At 32.6% G+C, this 20,838-nt stretch overlaps 1 protein-coding gene across 1 annotated transcript in view; it reads left to right on the top strand.

Annotated features, from left to right (window-relative positions):
- The window catches only part of LRP1B (LDL receptor related protein 1B), a 1,191,264-nt gene that overhangs the window by 902,788 nt on the left and 267,638 nt on the right, over positions 1 to 20,838 (top strand). The window contains 6 exon segments of the mRNA XM_049772845.1: positions 2,358 to 2,477; positions 8,480 to 8,593; positions 8,834 to 8,983; positions 10,371 to 10,493; positions 11,602 to 11,721; positions 19,936 to 20,064. Of these exon segments, the coding sequence (XP_049628802.1) occupies positions 2,358 to 2,477; positions 8,480 to 8,593; positions 8,834 to 8,983; positions 10,371 to 10,493; positions 11,602 to 11,721; positions 19,936 to 20,064 (756 nt within the window).

The following is a 20,838-nucleotide window of genomic DNA, read 5'->3' as shown; positions in this document are numbered from 1 at the left end:
CTATAACTGCACTCACCAGTCTTTGTGGTGAGCTTCATGAAGTGAGCTGGAAGTTCCAGACCTCCTCTCATTGTCTCTGAGGATTGTTGCAAAAATGACTTTCATTTTTCTTAAAACCCATAGACGAGTGAGACTATTCTGCATCTCTCTCCCTCCCTCTGACTTATTTCACTCAGCATGATAGATTTCATGAACATCCATGTATAGGAAAAATTTATGCCTTCATCTCTCCTGACAGCTGCATAATATTCCATTGTGTATATGTACCACAGTTTCTTTAGCCATTCGTCCGTGGAAGGGCATCTTTATTGTTTCCAGAGCCTGGCTATTTTTAGTCTAAATTACAAACATATTGGCATTATCTGCTATGCAAAGGTAGATCTCAAAATGTATATCTCAAGTTACAATATTTTCTCCTCATGTTTTTTATTTGCTTTATTATCTGAATATAATTTTTTTAAATATTAAATTAAAACCAGGTAAAGATGCATTTTAGTAATAAAATAGGAGCATATTTATAGTGCAGAATTGTATAGCCTCAATAGTCAATATGATTATTTTTAAATTAATGTCTGTATGCTATATATTTTGAAAATATTAACACCTATCAAATATAATATTAATCAACTTGGATTTTGGCCAACTATGGTTTTAACCTTCAGCATCCCATATAGTTTCCCCAAGCTCCTGTAGTAATTCCTGAGTGCAGAACAGGAAGTAATGCCTGAGCAACACTAAGTTTGACCCCCAAACAAACAACAACAAAATAATCAGTGTCAATGTTCATATTTACTATAAATAAACAAGAAAACATTTAACATTAATTGCAGAAGCAATATTTGTTTGAATTATAGTTTGTAACCATGTTATAAAAGCATCAGCTAATATTAGTTATTAGGTTTTGTTGAACATTTACATTTTTGAAAAAAAATTCTCCTTTACTATTACTTAAATATTTAAAATCAGACAATAATTTTTAGCTACAGAACTACATAAAATAGTATCACTGAATAAATTTATCTTTTAGGTTATCATTTTCTACCGGATTCAAATTCCAAAGTAAAATATGCGATTACAGCTTTGTTTTCAAACCTGTTATTGTGACTTTATTCAATGCTCTCTTATGCTTTAGTTTAGCACTGCTACTGAAAGTAGCCCAAACTGTGATTAGTCCAAATGGGTATTAGTTTTGTTTTGTATTTTAACCATATATTGTGGTGCTTCATGATTATATTGTCTCAGTGGTCCAGGTTTACTCCAGTAGTGCTTGGAGGACCAGACAATGTTAGGGATCAAAACTGGGCATCCTGAATACAAAATATGTAACCAGGACAGTATTAAATTAATACATTCATAATAACATTTGCTCAGTATAGAGCCAATGTCAAAATTAGGGTCCAGATATTGACCCTATTGATAGTATTTATAATATTTATATAATTGACCCATAAAAATGGTCAATCTGCCTCAAAATTTTAAAGGCAATTAATCATTTTTAAACATGTTCTGTGAGCTTATTTAGAAATATTACTTTTTTTTTTTTTTTTTTTTTACCTCATCTGGCAATGCTTAGGCTTATTCTTAGCTTTGTGCTCAGAGAGCCCACTTGGCAGGGTCAGGGGAACAAATGCAATGAGGTGTGGGTTAAATGCGGGTTGTTTTTTTAAAAAGTGCCTTATCTGTTGTGTTATCCCCCTGGATTATTTTTAGATAATTTAAGATAAATTTCTGGATAGAAAGGTGTTTTGTGGTACATTGATTTAGGAACATGTATTTCAATTGCTCTCATTAAGACATTAAGATAATGCAGAGGATGGGGCCAGAGACATAGTACAGTGGTGTTTGCCTTGCAAGCGGCCGACTCAGGACCTAAGGTGGTTGGTTCGAATCCGGATATCCCATATGATCCCCCTAGCCTGCCAGGAGCTCTGAGCAGATAGTCAGGAGTAACCCCTGAACACAGCTGGGTGTGGCCCAACCCCCCCCAAATATGCAGAGGAGAAAGAAAGTAGGTGTTACAAAGGTTTATTTTATTACATGTAAAGTTGAGATTTACTTCTTCAGAATTGAAAGTAATCTATTTTAATTTTGCTGCACCTGACAGCATGCCAGAAACAAATGCATGGTTATAATTTAAAGATATAACAACATCTGAATCACTAAAGCTAAAGAGTCAAAAGGCTCTTGATTGCACGAACCACTTAATAAACATATTCTAATAAAGTATTTGATATACAATAAAATATTTGTTTAAAATTTTAAGATTGAGTTATGATGACCAAAATATTATTTGACTTTTTCTCATAGAATTTTTCTGTAAAATCTTTATTTATGTGTTTCTATTTTTTATGTATAAGAAAACCGAAGCTGCCGGAAAGGTTTTAAGCCCTGCTACAATTGGCGTTGCATTCCCCATGGCAAGTTATGTGATGGTAAAAATGACTGTGGAGACAACTCGGATGAATTAGATTGCAAAGGTAAATGGATAATACATCAGCCTAGAAATATTATTATCCTAAGTGTTTCCTGAACATTTCTAAATATTTATGATTTCCAAACATTATTATTTTACCCTTTATTTTATGAAACAGACTAACATTATTGGGATAAGCTTTAGAAAAATATGCTGGAGTGCAGTTCCTAGCATTAAAAACAATTCATGAACATGTACGTTCTTTTTATAATTTCTATTCTACCACTTATACCAAAAATCTTGTTTTTACCTCTTTAATTATACTTCTTTATGCATGAGATTGCTGTTAAACAGAACTAAATTTACTGCTTCAAAATTGTTCCCCTTCTTTCCCAACCCTTAGATTTACAAATAATCATCATTTCCTAATCACAGAGAGGAAATGTTGGTGTTATCACTAACTCTCCCTTATACATGTTTATCACTTATATATAGATTAACTGTGGAAGATATTAATTGAATTGTGAGATACATGGTTTAATCTCAAGTATAATGAAATAAATAAGTAGATTAAAGTAAGATCATTACTATCCATTAGAGGCCCTTCATCTTTGTATATTCGATTTTAACCTTTCCTCTTAGCTTTAATTCTATTGCCAAACAATTTTTTCTTTATTTTGCTTATTTGCTCTTAATTTTCATATTTGCTCTTGATATAGTTCTATTTTATTTTTTTCTAATTTTCTGCAAATGGTATTTTTCTTATGTTTTATATCATTGAGCCCTAGTAAAGGATAGCTAATGGAGTCCCTATGTTTGCAAAATAAATGCAAAATCTTTCAGCCTGGCAATTAGAATATTGTACAGCCCGACCTAATCAGATATTTTTAAGCCATTGGACACAGATGTCTGCTTTCAGAATTTAAACTTATGTGAATCTTTAAGCAGATAAACATGAACCTTGATTGATGGAGGAAAGCTATTGATTGAGAATTCATAAGGAAAAAAGCTCAGGGATAAATGCAGTAGTCATTGTTTTCAAAGCCTGCATCGAATTGCTTATAGAAGGTAAAATAAGAGAGTTATATAAAAATTATTAGATCACAAAACTAATTGACCTTTATAAAAGAAAGAACAGGAAGAGTTTATAAAAACAAAATATTGGGTATTCTCTATCAGTTATTTGCAAGCAGAAAAGAAGAATTTACTTAATATAATTGCAAAAAAATATCAAATTAGAATGGAAAGGAAATGTGACATATCTTCAAATATTAGAATAGTTTCATAAAAATAATTAAGCAATAACTATTGCCATTTTTTTAAATGAATGCTTTGTGTTTCCCAAAGGTTGTAAATTTAGTATTTTTGTTTGGACTTATGAAACATATTATTAGCACATAATAAGAATTAATTAACTTATTATATTTCCTATTTAAAGAGAAATATTTTTGAATAAATTTAAAATAGGTTTTACTCTTTCTAATCACATTATAACTTGCTCTTTAATAACCGAAAGGCCTCATATCTTTTTATCTAAACACTCCATTCCTTTATTAAAATTTTCTCAGCCATGTACTTCTCCACAGTAAAACTTGTGAAATTTCTGTCAGAATATTAACTATGAAGTAAAAATAGTAGTAATAGCAAAAATTTATGTCATTTCAATTGTATATATTTAAACCAAAAAATCATGACTGGAAGTTCTTTCAATCTATTGTTACATCTTTTAAATCAGAGGCTTATGGTAACTCAAATTTATTACTTGAAAAAAATAGATTTAAGTAAATGGACCTGATGTTTCAAATATATAAATGAAAAAGATTTTAGAATGGAAAACTGGCTCAATGACCTCATAATGTCCCTGTTATTTTCCATGTCTTCCTAAGCTTGTTCATACAGTAGCCTTTTGGTGCTCCTCTTACACCAACAGAGAAATAAATAACTCACAGTTCAATTTCCTATTAGGCTCTTTTACAAAGCAATGTTTCAAATGTGTACCTTCAACACACAGACAATTGCACATAAGACATGATGGAGAATGAACAGTGAAGGGCAATAGGAATTCTTTAAGAGTGCTGAATTCTTTTTCTGTCACTACAACAAAAGGATGGAGGGTCTTTTAGCATGTGTATACATGGGACACACCTACTTAAAACTCATATACAGACACCAATGGTTTTACATCCAAAAATGGCAACTAGAAAATATTTAAATTGGACAATATTTCCACAATTTTTATAGTGTGTTGAGTAAGGCTATGTTGAAGTCATCTGTAAATTATTTGAAACTATTTTACTTTAGTTTAGATGTTCATAATAATTGATAGCCCTATTGTTTTATGCTGTAACACATGGAATCTACACAGTGGAAATTGTTATTTCAAGGAATTTTTTGTCATCCTTCCCTTGAAGAAAAAACAAACCCTCAAATCCTTATAAATCTTTTATTTACTTCCCCTTTATAGCTGTTCTTTTTATGAGTGAGAGATTTAGACAGCAGTCTAGCTGTGGGGATATGATGAGTTATTCAGAAAGTTTGTCATTCTGTATTCCACCTTTTGTAGTGAGAGGTTATGTGAACAAATTCTAGGAGAATGCATTATACCTCTCCTACCTTCACTGCTGAGCTGAATATAAATACTCTCCTTGGAAGTATCTAAACTTTCTTGGGCCACCAAAATACCTTCTGTTGGACTAAAGATCTAAGTAGTCTAAGGTTATGTGAAGGAGAAAATGCTGATATTTGCTTTTTCCTAATGACATAGCAAAACTTTGAGGACTACAAAAAGAAAGAAAATGGAAAAGAATACTCTTGTCAAGAGAAGAAATTATCATTCCCTATGGGTTTGAATACCCTTGGAGTCAAACCAATAAATTAAATAAAGGATTTAGTTTGAAAGCAAGCAGAAGAGATATGATAGCAAATTTAATGCCTTTTCTTTCCCCTGCCAGTTTTCTTTAGCCACAGGACAGTTAGGGGAGTTAGAAGAAAAACATTCACTTAAGTTATTTATAAGAAACATCCTAAGAACCACACGATAGTCAATTGATTTTATATATTTTATATTCTCATTGAATATTTTAACTGACATGGAAAATGCAATGAAAGATGAAAATTAATAAAATATAAGAGGTAAAGAATGATATACTTTTTACTCCTGCTTTCAATCCACAATTCACTGTCAGCTATTTCCTTTGTAGTTACTCATTGCTATTCTGATACAGCTGGGCTATGTTTTCACACACGTTTTGTTAGAATGCTTTTTCTTTTGGACTATCTGGAGGAAAAAGTTTAGTGTTTCTCACTTGGGTTATCTTTATTTGGACTACATTATTTTATTTTTTCTTTTTCAATACAGTTAGCCTGAGGAAAAATTTTCAGAAAGCTTTCATATTCTCTTGACAAATTACAGATTCCAGTTTCTTTTTTCCTGAGGGAAAAAATTCACACTAATAGTGAAACAAATTTTAATATTTGATTGAAAAAGAGTAAGAAAAGAACACAGTGGAGGGAACATAATAATGAAAAATGTTTTGGCAAAAGAGTCATTTGCACACATATTTAATGACATTTCTAATACTCCAGGTGTTTATCTTATCTCAAGACGGTTTACTTTCTTGTCTGCAAATAGAGGTGTTAATCATCCCAATCACTTTGTAGCTTCCTGCATCCTGCTTGGTGTTTTTCATGTCATTGTCAACTCTATTTCACTCTTAGTGTCCCCAATTTTATTATAAGTGTATGAATCCACGTTGATAGGATATGAAGTAAACTACTCTCATTTGCATATGCCATAAACTCTAATAAAGTTCCCAAACACTTCTCAATATTTGTTTGTCTTATTATTGTTATTGATTTAAAAAAAGTGTGTTTAAAGTGCCTCTTATAAATATTCCACCCTTTATTCAATTGTTTGGCCACATACTATTTCCTTTACCCTAGGCTTTTCTTTCAAATGTTATTATCTAACTGCTTTTCTCAAAACACAACTTTCTCATTTCTTTTTATCTAGTTAAAACTTAATTCCACATAGATTTCCTTTTTCCAGAATTTTCATACATGACTAGGTTTTAATGGCTTTAGGTTTTTAATCTAATAGTCAGTGTTTACCCTCACTAATTTGAAACCCCATAACGGTAAGTCCCTGAATCTCCAATCCTCAACCATCTGAAACACGACCTCAGTACTAATGGAGTCATAATCTGTTTCTTTTTCTGCCACCAAAACCCTCTCTAATAATCTTCCTACTATATCCACAGAGCATTCTCTGTGGAAGTTTGGAGGGAAATCAAGATTCTGTAATGTGTTGCAATATCCCTGCTGAAATCTTTCTAGTAGCCTATAATATAACTCTAAGTGTAGAATAACATATCAAATGTATTACAGAATAAATTCTTGCTAGAAATATTAAAGCTATCCAAAATGTTGTTTCAGAGGAAAATGAATCCTGTCTTCTATATAAAGGGATTACACAGAATCTTTTAGGACACAACAGTCTTTTAAGAGTACTGATCAAAAGCAAAGTCAAACACAAAATGTAAATGTCATGATTATTTACTGTGTATGTGCTCACTAATGATTTCCACTGAAATATTATTGAACACAAAATGTACTAGTGAATAATATAGAAAATAATTTGTATTTCATACATGCATTTTTTTCTACTCATAATAGCATTATCTGTTTTGCATGCTAAGTTGTCATTTTTAATGAAGAAAACAATGAGACTATTATAATTGTAAATTGTAAATAAAACATTTATTCTAGTAGTCATTTAAACACAAATAAGGATACAATTGGAAGATATAATTAAATATAATAAGAACAGTGCAGTATGAAATATAAATGACATATACACCCTTGAGGAAAATTTACATATTTTTAGATAGCAGTTTTTCCATTTACAATTGATATAATTTGTATTTATAATTAAATAGACTCTTTAAAATAACAACACTAGTAAAAGTGGCATAATCAAAGAGCCCTTCAGGTTGCATATTAGCATAATCAACCTGTGCAAATCTGAATTTGTAATAAAAATCTCACCTAAGTTAATGTAATGCACATAGCATGCCATGCATCTGTTCACAGCATATTGTTAGGACCCATTATGAAGTAGTAAATGTGTAAGCAATGTAAAAAGGAATATATGATTAAGAAAAAACTATTTTGCATGATATATGTAATGAAATAGCATATTACAGCTGATTTTATCTACATCCTATAGGGAATTTGAAAGTCAGACTTTCCAAAGATAGACAAGTCTAACACATTTCTGTTTCTTTGCTCGAGGCTTCACATTTCTTTAAACAATGTCAGGATATGACCACATAAGGAGTATTATACACACAGCACTCGTGATTTTCTAACAATGCTGTTATTCACCTTATAAGTAATAAGCAAATGTTCCGTTTCTCCCTCTCAGTCTCTGTGTCTCCTTATTTTCCTCATAGCCCTGGAAGTTGACTTCTTGGCAACCAGATATTTACTTTCCTGTCTGTGTTCGGGTATTTGTGCTTTTGCTTATTTGTTTTTGTTTTGGGGCCACACGCGGTGACGCTCAGGGGTTACTCCTGGCTAATTGCTTAGCAATCGCTCCTGTATTGGCAGACTGTATGGAATGCCAGGGATCAATCCAGGTCCATCTTGGGTCAGCCGTACGGAAGGTAAATGCCCTACCACTGCTCTAGGGCTACGGCCCCTGTGTTCTGGTATTTGGTAAATATCTTTGCTTTATGCTTTTAAAGTTGAAAGGAGATAAATCTTTCATCGAAGTTCTATTTCTAAGTATTGCCTCATTCTAAACTATTTGTTTTATGACATGCTTGACACAATCCATGCTTACATAGAACTTGCAATTTAGTGGAGGAGCAGATATATAAACATGCAATTGTTGAGTACTATTTAGTATACCGCAAGAGTGGAAATAATTGTTTTACTAGAGAAAACAGATGAGTCATCTAACTCAAGTCTGAGGTAGGACCATCAGTCAAGTTTGGCTTCTCACCCTGATTAAAGTAAAACTAAATAAAATATGAGTTCATCAAAATTCATATTTCTTTCTAGTTTCAACCTGTGCCTCTGTTGAGTTCCGCTGTGCAGATGGGACATGTATTCCAAGATCAGCACGGTGCAACCAGAATATAGATTGTGCAGATGCTTCAGATGAAAAGAATTGCAGTAAGATATCCTATTATATCGTGTTTATTCATGCCTGGGAACTTTTGGCATTGCAGCAATGCTACCTAACATTTCCTACACTTTCTCCAGAATTGATATGCAATTAACCCCTGTTGTGTAGGATAATTGCATATTTACTTCTTTAAATGAGGTTACCTTGTCTTGCCACTATGACCTACATAGAAGGCTCATAATCTTTGAAGATGGAGTGTTTTCATTTTTCTGTTTACCTCCTTCTAGATAATACAGACTGCACACATTTTTATAAGCTTGGAGTGAAAACCACAGGGTTCATAAGATGTAATTCTACCTCACTCTGTGTTCTGCCAACCTGGATATGTGATGGATCTAATGACTGTGGAGATTATTCAGATGAATTAAAGTGCACAGGTAAATCTAGAGAGAAAAAATTTCTCCACATTGAGATTTAGAAACCAATTTTAAGAAATAATCTCATTAATTTTTTATTGATGGTTAAGATTAAAATTTAAATCTTACTTTTTAGTTCCTTCTTTTACTTTCTTTTTGGTGTGTGTGTGTATAAGAAAGAAAGAGAGAGAGGAGAAAGAGAGGTGAGAGAGAGAGAGAGAGAGAGAGAGACAGAGACAGAGACAGAGACAGAGACAGAGACAGAGAGAGAGACTGTCTCTTGCTAAGTGTTTATTCCTGGCTCTGAATTTTGCGATTTTAGGGATTATTGCTGACAGCTATGTTTTTTAACTGGACTAATTCACAATTTCAGACTTGTTTATTTTTCACATTTTATAATCCATTTACTGTATTAGAATATTTGACACAATTTACACATTATTTTTGGAACAGTAATATGGCAGTATTTAAAATTACTGGGTGAAAGTCAGATAGTACCTACCATTTTCACCTATTTAGTTCTAAAAGTATTATCTTTATTCCTGGAAGCACATATTTCACAAAAGGTCATGAAACTTTTTATCCTAAATTTTGGGTGAAACCAATTTTGAGAATAAAATATATCAAGAAAATTATATTAAATGAACAAAACTGAAAGTATACTGGTATATGCTATGATCAAGTGTATTAGATATTGGACCCAGAGCAGTAGTCTGCCTTGCAATCTCTAGCCTAAGACAGACCACAGTTCGATCCTCTGGCGTCCCATATGGCCACCCCCAACACAGAAGCAATTTCTGAGCTCATAGCCAGGAGAGACACCTGAGCGTCAAATGGGTGTGTCCCCACCTTCCCAAAAAAAGTATTAGATGTGTTTATATTTGTTTTTTCCTCCCCTTTCCCTACTACTACTACTTTATTTTTTATGTCTAGATGATACAATAATTTTTGAAATATTTTAATAAATGTTATTCATGGATCGTTCTGATACTAAGTAGACATACATATCTATAATTTTTGAAGAATTAAATTATTTTTCTTTTTCTTTTGGTTTTTGGGCCACACCTGGTGATGTTCAGAGGTTACTACTGACTATAGGCTCAGAAATAACTCCTGGATTGGGGGATTATATGGGAAGTTGGGGGATCAAACCGAGGTCTCTCCTAGGTCAGCAGCGTGTAAGGCAAATGCCTTACTGCAGTGCCAGAGAAAATCGTTTCATAAGTTTTTAGTTTTTCTCGGATTTTCATGATACTGAATTTCTGATGGAAATTCTATTGCTATTTTTTTTAATTTATGAGTTGATCTATTTATCTTTTGTAGTATAGGAGTTTTATTGTTTTGTTTTGTTGTCTACTTACATTGCAGAAAGTCACATGTTTCCTGTATATTCTTTATTTTTCCACAGTTCAAAACAAGCACAGATGTGAAGAAAATTATTTTGGTTGTCCTAGTGGAAGGTGCATTTTGAATACTTGGGTATGTGATGGCCAGAAAGATTGTGAGGATGGATTTGATGAATTCCACTGTGGTAAGATACTAAATCTTTCTATAGTACTATAATCCAAATTAACCTTTATATACCGGTGTATATAGGGACTTTACACAAAAATAGTCTAAATTGTTTTTAAATTAATTTAAAATGATATTAGATGTTAGAGTGTTAAAAAAATAAAAGACTTGGGGGCCGGGCGGTGGCGCTCGAGGTAAGGTGCCTGCCTTACCTGCGCTAGCCTAGGAGACGGACCGCGGTTCGATCCCCCGGCGTCCCATATGGTCCCCCAAGCCAGGAGCGACTTCTGAGCGCATAGCCAGGAGTAACCCCTGAGCGTCACCGGGTGTGGCCCAAAAAAACCAAAAAAAAAAAAAAAAAAATAAAAGACTTCATAGCAAAATAAAACAAAATCCTCCTCTACCACATTTAATGAATATTTTTTGTTTTTATTTTGAAGGTCACTTCTATCCATTTAAGAAACTTATCTTTACTGTTAAGAAACTTTATTGATTTGGTTTTGAACAGCTCAAGTAATATTAACTTTAGATATTAAATTTTTTACTTTTTTGGGGGGAGGGTTTGGGTCACAACCAGTGGTGCTCAGGGGTGACTCCTGGCTCTAGGCTCAGAAATTGCTGTTATGTGGAGCTCACAGTTCTCATACCTCTATTTTAATTGTTATAAATAATACTATTTACAATATTCAGCAATTAATTAGCATTTTGTAAGTTTCTAATTCCAAACTATTTTCAACATTTAAATCTTTCTGTTGTGTATACTTAATTATATTTGGTAAAGTTAAAATGCTTTTTTTTTTTTAAAAAAGACATAAATATTATTTCCTAGCCAAAACCATTTCATGTAGGAAACAAGAATCCTGTAAGAAAACATATATACGGGAAAATTATAGGCAATGAGCTATTCAAATTTAAGACCTGTGAGAATTAAAATTGAAGAGGTTATTGTAGAGCCTGGAAACTCATAAGGAATTTAGCAAGTTGACAAATGTTATCATCACAGAGAGGCACAAGGACTCAATTTATTATAAAGCACTTGAGTTTAGCTGCTTGATTATACCTGTTTTAAGATGGTCTCAATTAATTTTTTATGTGTTGAACTTAAAATATTCTTTATTATTTTTTAGATTCTTCATGCTCTTGGAATCAGTTTGCTTGTTCTGCAGAAAAATGTATTTCTAGACACTGGATTTGTGATGGAGAGGATGATTGTGGGGATGGCTTAGATGAAAGTGATGGTGTTTGTGGTAAGTGTTTCTTTGGTAATTCTTACTCACTTTTAGGGATATATATGTGTGTATATATATGTATATATATATGTCCTTTTTAAGGATATACATAAGTACATTTTGATGTGTTCTTAACATTGAATGTGCCAGAATTTTGTACTTTTCCTGAATATTGATAAAATGAAATTATTGTGTAAGTTTTTCTTCTAGTTTTAAAGGGCTTTTTTAGAATTAATATTGACTAGTATTGCTTGAATCAAATTATTAAATTTTGTGTCATTCTTAATAGGTATTGTAGGTAGCTCTGAAAAACAGACTCACAAATAAAAATTTCATGCTATTTGTGTTTATGTATTTACCACTTTTTAAATATTTTAAGTGGAAAATAAATAAAGAGTATTTTATATCATTTTAAAATAGACTTTAGAATTTATTTGTATAAGATTAGGGATAAAGTATGAATTAAATACTTTTGTGCATATATACAAATATAAATACATGTAAATATATAATATGTCCTTATTGTATGCCAGCCATAAAACAAGAACATTGTTTGAATTTTAAATGCATATTTTTAAAATTATTTGAAAGTGTTTTTAAATACATATTTTTAAAATTATTTGAAAGTATTTTTAAATACATATTTTTAAAATTACTTTAAAGTATTTTTAAAATAATGTTTAAGTAGTTATTAACTAAACTTCCTAAAAATTAAATTAAGAAAACATAATTTTAAAAATGTATTTAATTGGGGTCAGAGTGGTGGCATGGAATGGTAAGGCATCTGCCTTGCCGGCGCTAGCCTAGGATGGACCGCAGTTAGTTCCCCCAGTGTCCCATATGTTTCCCCAACCAGGAGCTATTTCTGAGCACATAGCCAGGAATAACCCTGAGCATGACCTCATGTGGTCAAAAAAACCAAAACAATAATGTATTTAATTGAGGGCCCCAAGCAGTGGCACAAGCGGTAGGACATTTGCCTTGCATGGGCTAACCTAGGAAGGATGGCAGTTCGATCCACTGGCTTTTTTTGGCCACACCAAATTATCCCTGGCTTGGGAAACCATATGGGATACCAAGGGTGATTTCTGAGCATATAGCCAGAAGTAACCATGATTATCACTGCGTGTGGCCCCCAAAAAGCAATAAACAAACAAATAAATAAATAAAAATGTATTTAATTGAACAGTATTCTACTAATTTATGTGTCATAATCTCTCTAGTTATCCATATGATGTTAATTATTTTAGAGATTCCATTTTAAAATCTAAGCTATGGTTACTATTTAGGTTATTGCATTGAGAGAATGATATATTATAATATATTATTGGAGCTAAACTAAACTTATTTGTAAATTTTGAAAGTACATTTCTTTGTTTAACCTCTACAAAATGATTCTATTGATACAGCTGATTTTTCAAAGTGTACACAATATAATTGAAGAGAGTAAAATTTCTCACTTTAAACAACGTTCCATTCTCCTATACCTGCACTTTCAATTTTTCCATATCTACAAAAGGAATACAAAAATATATATCTTATAGATTTATTATCTTCTAAGATGATCAATGTGCAGTATATAAATTATTCTTATTATATGTTTTATCTCTCTGAAACCTCCCTTATTTTTCAGAGTGCTTCTTTCTCTTTCTCTTTATATATATAAAAAGAAATATATATTATATATAAATACATAACATTTATACATATACAAATGTTCTGCTTTATTTTTTAAGTAAAACTATAATGGACATACTTAGAAGCTGTCAAAGTAAATTAAAAGTCTGTTTAATTATAAGTTGTGTTTTCTAAACTACTAAGCTAGTAAGACATTTTTTATTAAATGGGCCAGAGAAATACAAAGGGTTCGGCATTGGCTTTGCATTCAATCAACTATGATTTGGTACTTTGAGTACCTCTGAGAATGATATCCAAGCAGAATTCAAATATAAAAATATGCCCTAAGCATATTAGGTATGATTACTAATCCAAAAATAAACAAACTGACTCAAATTTAATAATTACAATTAAAATATTTTTCCTCAGTGGTCTCAAACACTTAGTATATAATATGAATGTATACATTACAATGTTTTAATAACTATTATTAGAAGTAGTAGTATTATTTTTATTTGACTCTGGGGTTACACTTAGAACAGTGCATACAACTATTTTTATCAATGCTCAAGGACTCATGTAGTGCCGGGATTAAACCTGGGTTTTCTGCATGCAAAGCATGTACTTCAGATATTGAGAAATATCATGCCATCCCTAAAAATATAGAATTTTATTATTTATCTCTAAATATCTTGATGTGACTATGAACACACTCTGAATTTTGTTTTCTTTTTATCATAATGTTAAACTTTTATGTAATTTGCAGTAAGGAAACAATATTTTTATGAGGTAAGGGAATTTACTTTTCATGTTTTATGCTATTATTAATATAGGTTATTCACTTTAAATGTATGTTATATTATTTAATACACCGAATATTTCACAAAATGATGATATTTTATATTAATATTGCTTTATAATAATATTCAGGTGTGCATCATTATTAACCAACCTAGATTAATATACAACATTAAATTCATCATAAAAATATCCTTATTGCCAATATGCAGTCTGTTGCAAGTCTGCCCTTGATGGGGTTGACTGATGGAGGGATGGAAGATGAGGTCTTTCCCCTCCAGCTTGGAGTACTTCAGCCAGCGGTCCTGAGGTGAAGCGGTGGGTAAAAGGCTAGCAGAAAGTCAGACTTGTGAAAATTCAGCATTATTCGGAGGACAAGACTGAAGCCAATAGCCTCAGCATCAGTTCCAGCCAAAAAGCTCCTCGCCTTCCACAGACCCTTGCTTTTATTCCCCAGAATCAGGTACCACCCAATGGTGGGATCAGGTTCCACCCAATGGTGGGAGCAGAATCAGGTACCACCCTAGGGTGGGAGCAGAATGCCAGGTCACAACCTAGGGTAAGGCACAATCAATCACAGATCAGGGTAGGGTCAGTAACATAATAATCCCATTGAAATGTTTACATATACAACAGCAATCAACCCTTCTTTTATTTTTTATCAGTCAACCCTTCTTATCTGACATACTTCCTTAACATTACCCTTGTTAATCATAGGTTTCATCTTAGAGTCTAAGGTAACATAATTTTTTTTTTAAATATGGAACGCTTCACGAATTTGCGTTTCATCCTTGCGCAGGGGCCATGCGGGCAGACATCTGGCTTCCGCTTTCCTCTTTGATTCTGGAGACCAGCTCTTGCCAGGTATAGGGCTTGGGGAGGCCCCATACCGGAGCCCTTCTCCCCAGCCTGGGGAGTGCTGGGAGGCTTGGCAGGCCCCCAGCAGGCCTTGTTTATTTCCCCAAATCTTCATTTAAAACCAAAATCTAGATCAGTTCATAAAAGAACATTAATACATGTATCACTTGGTGTTGACAGAATCAAAGAATTCTGAAATATTTGTTCAACAGAATGGTGATTTTTACCAAACAAATACATTTTTCTGAGGTTTTCTGAGGTTAGAGTTTGAATTGTGTATTATTCCTTTAGTTTGTCTTACTCTTTCTTGTGATTTATTTCTCTGAGGCAGGCAATCGGTATCCTATGTATGCAGGCAATCGGTATCCTATGTATGAAGTATGAAGTATGAAGTATGAAGTATGAAGTAAACTCATGGTGGTTTTCTTTTTGACCCATTTTCTTTTCAATTAACTATTATGATTTGGTATTCTCTTGTCAAAGAATCTGTTGAACATATATTCAAGTAAGCTAAAAAATTAACTGCAAAGAGCTTGATGACATTTTAAAGAACAAAGTATTTAGTGCTTATCTAACCCTGTCCCTCACTTTATAGATATTAGAACTCAGATGCTAGGCTTCTCAAGGTCATACAGAATTAACTTTCTTAACAGACAAATACATTCCATATCTATTATGCCTACCTTGATAATAAATTGGAATTTCAATATGAACATACGCAGACAATGAGTCTTATGTATATAAAATGTCCTTAGTAAGGGATATGTATATTTTTTAAATTTCAAGTTAAATTAAAAAAGCCTTATGAAAGTTGCTCTACTAATTCAAGAGTATACTATTGAAAGTGGTATTTATGCTCTTATGCAAGCCTGAAGAGATAAATAATAAAATAGAATAATATGAAATAATTTTTAAACAGAGAGAATTTTGTTATATAATCACTTAAGGCATAATAGTGAGCAGGTAAATTCAATTTTAAATTAGGATAACATTTATTTAATATATTTTGTAATGTTTTCCAGTAATAGCTATAATATTAAATCCCATTTTATTGTAGTTTTGATCTCTAATTGAAAAAGAAAATTTGAATTACCAGGGATTTTTTAATAAAACTTTTTATTCTGCCCTTTAAGTTAATGTGTCACAATAAGAATGTTTATGTTGGAAAAATCCTCAGGAGATTTTATTTTGCTACCTAACAGTTCCCCTTTTGATTATTCATTAAGTATCTTTCAAGGAAATTGTTTATATTTTTATAACTCTAATAATTAAAAATGTAAATTGTACTGATAACCCAGCTAAAGAAATATGATGATAATTTTAAATATTTGAAAAAGAACATATTTAATCTATCTAGCCAATTATTTTTTTAAAAAATGTTAAAGTATTTTTAATAATTTCAGCATTATATATATATATTTTGTTCACATAAAAAGTGAAAAAATGATGTACTTTATTTGTGGATCATTCTACTTATATACTCAAAATTTTAAATAAATATAAAACATGTAATTCAAAATGTAAAAATGTAAAATTGTGCATTCTCCTTATTATGTATGTAAATGCATGCACATGCATAGCTGTTAAAAATGTCTTTAAAGAGTAACTTTTTCCAATTCTGTAAATTTCTCTATGACCACTTTTAAATAAATATAAAACATGTAATTCAAAATGTAAAAATGTAAAATTGTGCATTCTCCTTATTATGTATGTAAATGCATGCACATGCATAGCTGTTAAAAATGTCTTTAAAGAGTAACTTTTTCCAATTCTGTAAATTTCTCTATGACCACACTAAAGGAAAAAAAACTCCTTTTGATTTTAAAGTAAAAACATTTGTTATTCTCTTTAAAAATATCTTGTTTATTAATATGGAAATGCAAAGGAATATACATGAATAAAATGTTTGTAATAGTAATAGGTAAGAAGTAAAATAATAGAATTTAAGGTTAAGAGAAGGTGTTTGGTGCATAAATGGAATATACATTGCTAAAAACATCTCAGACAACTCCCTTCACCCACCCTCTGATATTAGTGAATTGCTATGGTGGTTACAATAGGGAAAAGGGTTGGAGGGGCTTAGGAAGAAAGGGGCATATTTTGAATAAGAGAAAATACTGGAACTTCTGAGTTGGATGTGATTAGTATTTTACACATAGAGGTATGAGATAAACTCTTGACATGCTATATTTCTATAACCATTGTCACATTTAAAACATTGTGATATAAAAGTTATTAATAGTTGGGTTTTAGACATACAATATTTCGGAGCCAGTCCCTCCAGCAATATTCCCAGAGTCCATCTTATGTCACCACCACCAACCAAGCCTGCATGCATTAACAAGCACATTTTAAGTTTGGTTGTTAATGTTTGGGTCTCATAATTTCATTGTTGTTTATTAGGGGTTAGATATTTAGTTCCGTCTTTTCTTAACACTACCAATGTACCTGAGACCCTTTAGCCCTTGACTGTTGTCATTTCATAAGTGTTTTTTTTTCCTCCCCACTCAATTTTTTTCTTGCTCACTATGTTCTGTTGCTAAAGGTATTCTTGACAACCTCAATGTTAACCATTGCATTTCCTCATAGTTACTCTAAATACGATATATATAAGTGAGGATTTATTTTCCTTTTTCTGGCTTACTTCACTAAACAAATATTTTCCAGTCTTGTATATGTTGCAGCAAATTGCATGATGGCATCATTCCTTACAGCTATGTAGTATTTCATTATGTTACTGTATCACATCTTCATGATTCACTCATCTGTTGCTGGACATCTAGGTTGATTTTAATTCTTAGCTATTTCTACAAGTCCTGCAATGAAAAGTGTGCATACATTCATTTACATGAATGATTTTTGTTCTGGTGATAGCTATCCCAAAGAAGGAATGCTGGGCTATATGGCAATTGATTCTTTTTTTATTTATAATATTTTTATTTCAGCATCTTAATTACAAATGATTGTGATTAGGTTTCAATCATGTAAAGAACACCCCCCTTCACCAGTGCAACATTCCCACCACCAATGTCCCAAATCTCGCTCCATCCCACCACACCCCCCATCAATACTCTAGACAGGCTTTCCAGCTCCCTCATTCATTCACATGGTTATGGTACTTCTCAGTGTAGTTATTTCTATAACTGAACTCACCACTCTTTGTGGTGAGCTTCATGAGGTGAGCATGGTAGCATTGTCTCTGAGGATTGTTGCAAAAATTACTTTTATTTTTCTTAAAACCCATAGATGAGTGAGACTATTCTGCATCTCTCTCTCTCTCTCCCTCTGACTTATTTCACTCAGCATGATAGATTCCATGTACATCCATGTATAGGAAAATTTCATGACTTCATCTCTCCTGACGGCTGCATAATATTCCATTGTGTTTATGTACCACAGTTTCTTTAGCCATTTGTCTGTTGAAGGGCATCTTGGTTGTTTCCAGAGCCTGGCTATTGTGAATGTGCTGCAATAAATATAGGTGTGAGGAAGTGGTTTTTGTATTCTTGTGTTCCTAGGGTATATCCCTAGGAGTGGAATAGCTGGGTCGAATGGGAGCTCAATTTCCAGTTTTTGGAGGAATCTCCATATCGCTTTCCACAGAGGTTGGACTAGACAGCATTCACACCAGCAGTGGATAAGAGTTCCTTTCTCTCCACATCCCCACCAGCACTGATCGTTCTCGTTCTTTGTGATGTGTGCCAATCTCTGTGGTGTTAGATACTATCTCATTGTTGTTTTGATTTGCATTTTCCTGGTGATTAGTGATGAGGAGCATTTTTTCATGTGCCTTTTGACCATTTGTATTTCATTTTTATCAAAGTGTCCTCATTTTTTGATGGGATTAGATGTTTTTTTCTTGTAAAGTTCTGTCAGTGCCCTGTATATTTTAGAGATTAGCCCCTTACCTGATGGGTATTGGATGAATAGTTTCTCCCACTCAGTGGGTGGCTCTTGTATCCTGGGCACTATTTCTTTTGAAGTGCAGAAGCTTCTTAGCTTATTGAGAATCCTTCATATTGTTTTCCATAGGAATTGAATCAGGTAGCATTCCTACCACATTGGGACTATATTTTTGCTACACTCCCGCCAACACAATTTTTTTCAATATTTTTGATATGTGCCAGCCTAACTTGTGTAAGATTATATCTTATTGTCATCTTAATTTATATCTCTGATGTTAAGTGATGATGATAATTTTTGTTATGTGCCTGTTGGCCTTCTATTGACCACTGACATTTTAAGAAATGTGAAATAAAATAGAGACTTTCTAGTAGACAGAAAATTTGGGGTTCTAAGCTCAGTATTTAGTATCCTGGACTTCTCGTGACTTTCTCCAATCTCAACTATCCTGATACTCAGTTTCCTTATCTGTGAAATGAAACGTAATAATTCCATGGTTTAGCATCCTTCTGAGGATTTATAGAGTTAATTTGTTGAGTTAGTATATAGTAATCACAGGATTTAAATTTAAATTTAAATATTTTAATAGATATATAAATAATATCTTAGAAATTTCTATTGTGGTCTAGGTTTGCTGAATTACAGGGTAGGAAGATTTTGAGGCTCTCCAGGCAGTATTCAGGCCATAGTTTTGAATGTACTCAGGAATCTCTTCTGATGGTGCTTAGGGGACTATATATATAGTGCCAGGGATTGAACATAGTCTTTTGGATGAAAGGCAAATGTGTCATATCTGGCCAATTTTGTTATATTTTATTAAGAAATAAATCCCTTATTTTCTATATAGGCTTAAAATATTGCACTTGCAATCAAGAAGAAAACACAATTGGAGTAAGATGTGTATATATAGTGTTATGGGGAGAGTAGTATTGTATTATAAGGTCTTGCTTGCCAGCAGCATTTTTCTGCTTTCTTTACTTATCTTGGAGGTATTAATTAAGAATTTTTTCCATAAGGCATACAATGATCTCAATGGAAATTTTCTTTGGGTTTTAGGTTCCATCACCTGTGCTGCCGACATGTTCAGTTGCCAGGGCTCCCATGCCTGTGTGCCGAGACACTGGCTTTGTGATGGAGAAAGAGACTGCCCGAATGGAAGTGATGAACTCTCCACAGCAGGCTGTGGTATGAATCTGTGCCAGGGGGTTGACTAAAATAAAAGCTGCGTCATCTTCAATTTTATGTCCACAGCACTCATAACAACACGTTTTCTCTTACCATCCTAAAATGCTGAAATCTTAAACAGTCTCAGGAAATCAAAGGGTATATTTTCAGTATCAGATTCAACTACCTCCTTACTGCTATTAAAAGTGTTTTTTTTAAAAAAAGGCTTATTGTGATTAGCCTTTTCAGAAATACAAATTTACCAATTTGTTTTTGAGATAGTGCATTTACTTAATGTACGTATTAAGGATTTGCTATTCATATTTACTCTCTTCCTACTCTTCCCCACAAATAAGACTTTTAAGTTGTTCATTCCAGAAGCTCTGCAAATGACCATCATGATCCAAAATATCTACTGATCATAAGGTCAGTAAACACCTATTAGTCCTATGGATAGAGTATTAACCCTTGGGTCAGGTAAAAATAGTATATCTAGAGCTGAAATGAATCTAGAGGATTAGAGAGATACATCTGGAGGTCAAATAATTTGCTAACTTTCTGAGTAGGTCACCTAAGAAAATTTTCAGAGAATGATATAATAGAAAAAATTATATAAATATCCTTGTATGATCAGAAGAATTAAAGGATTTACTATTAGAACATGGGTCCCAAGGTCACAGAGATGAGGTATTGAGCTGAGCAATTTATCAGAAATTGTGCTTTTGAACTCTGCTCATTAAAGTGAATTCTGCCAATCATCCTTTCAATGACCTGTCTTCAGGTCTTTAAAACTGC

Source organism: Suncus etruscus, chromosome 5 (genome assembly GCF_024139225.1).
Source record: "Suncus etruscus isolate mSunEtr1 chromosome 5, mSunEtr1.pri.cur, whole genome shotgun sequence".
Taxonomy (NCBI): domain Eukaryota; kingdom Metazoa; phylum Chordata; class Mammalia; order Eulipotyphla; family Soricidae; genus Suncus; species Suncus etruscus.
Note: the sequence above shows the minus strand (reverse complement) of the source record. Positions and strands in the feature narration are given on the sequence as shown.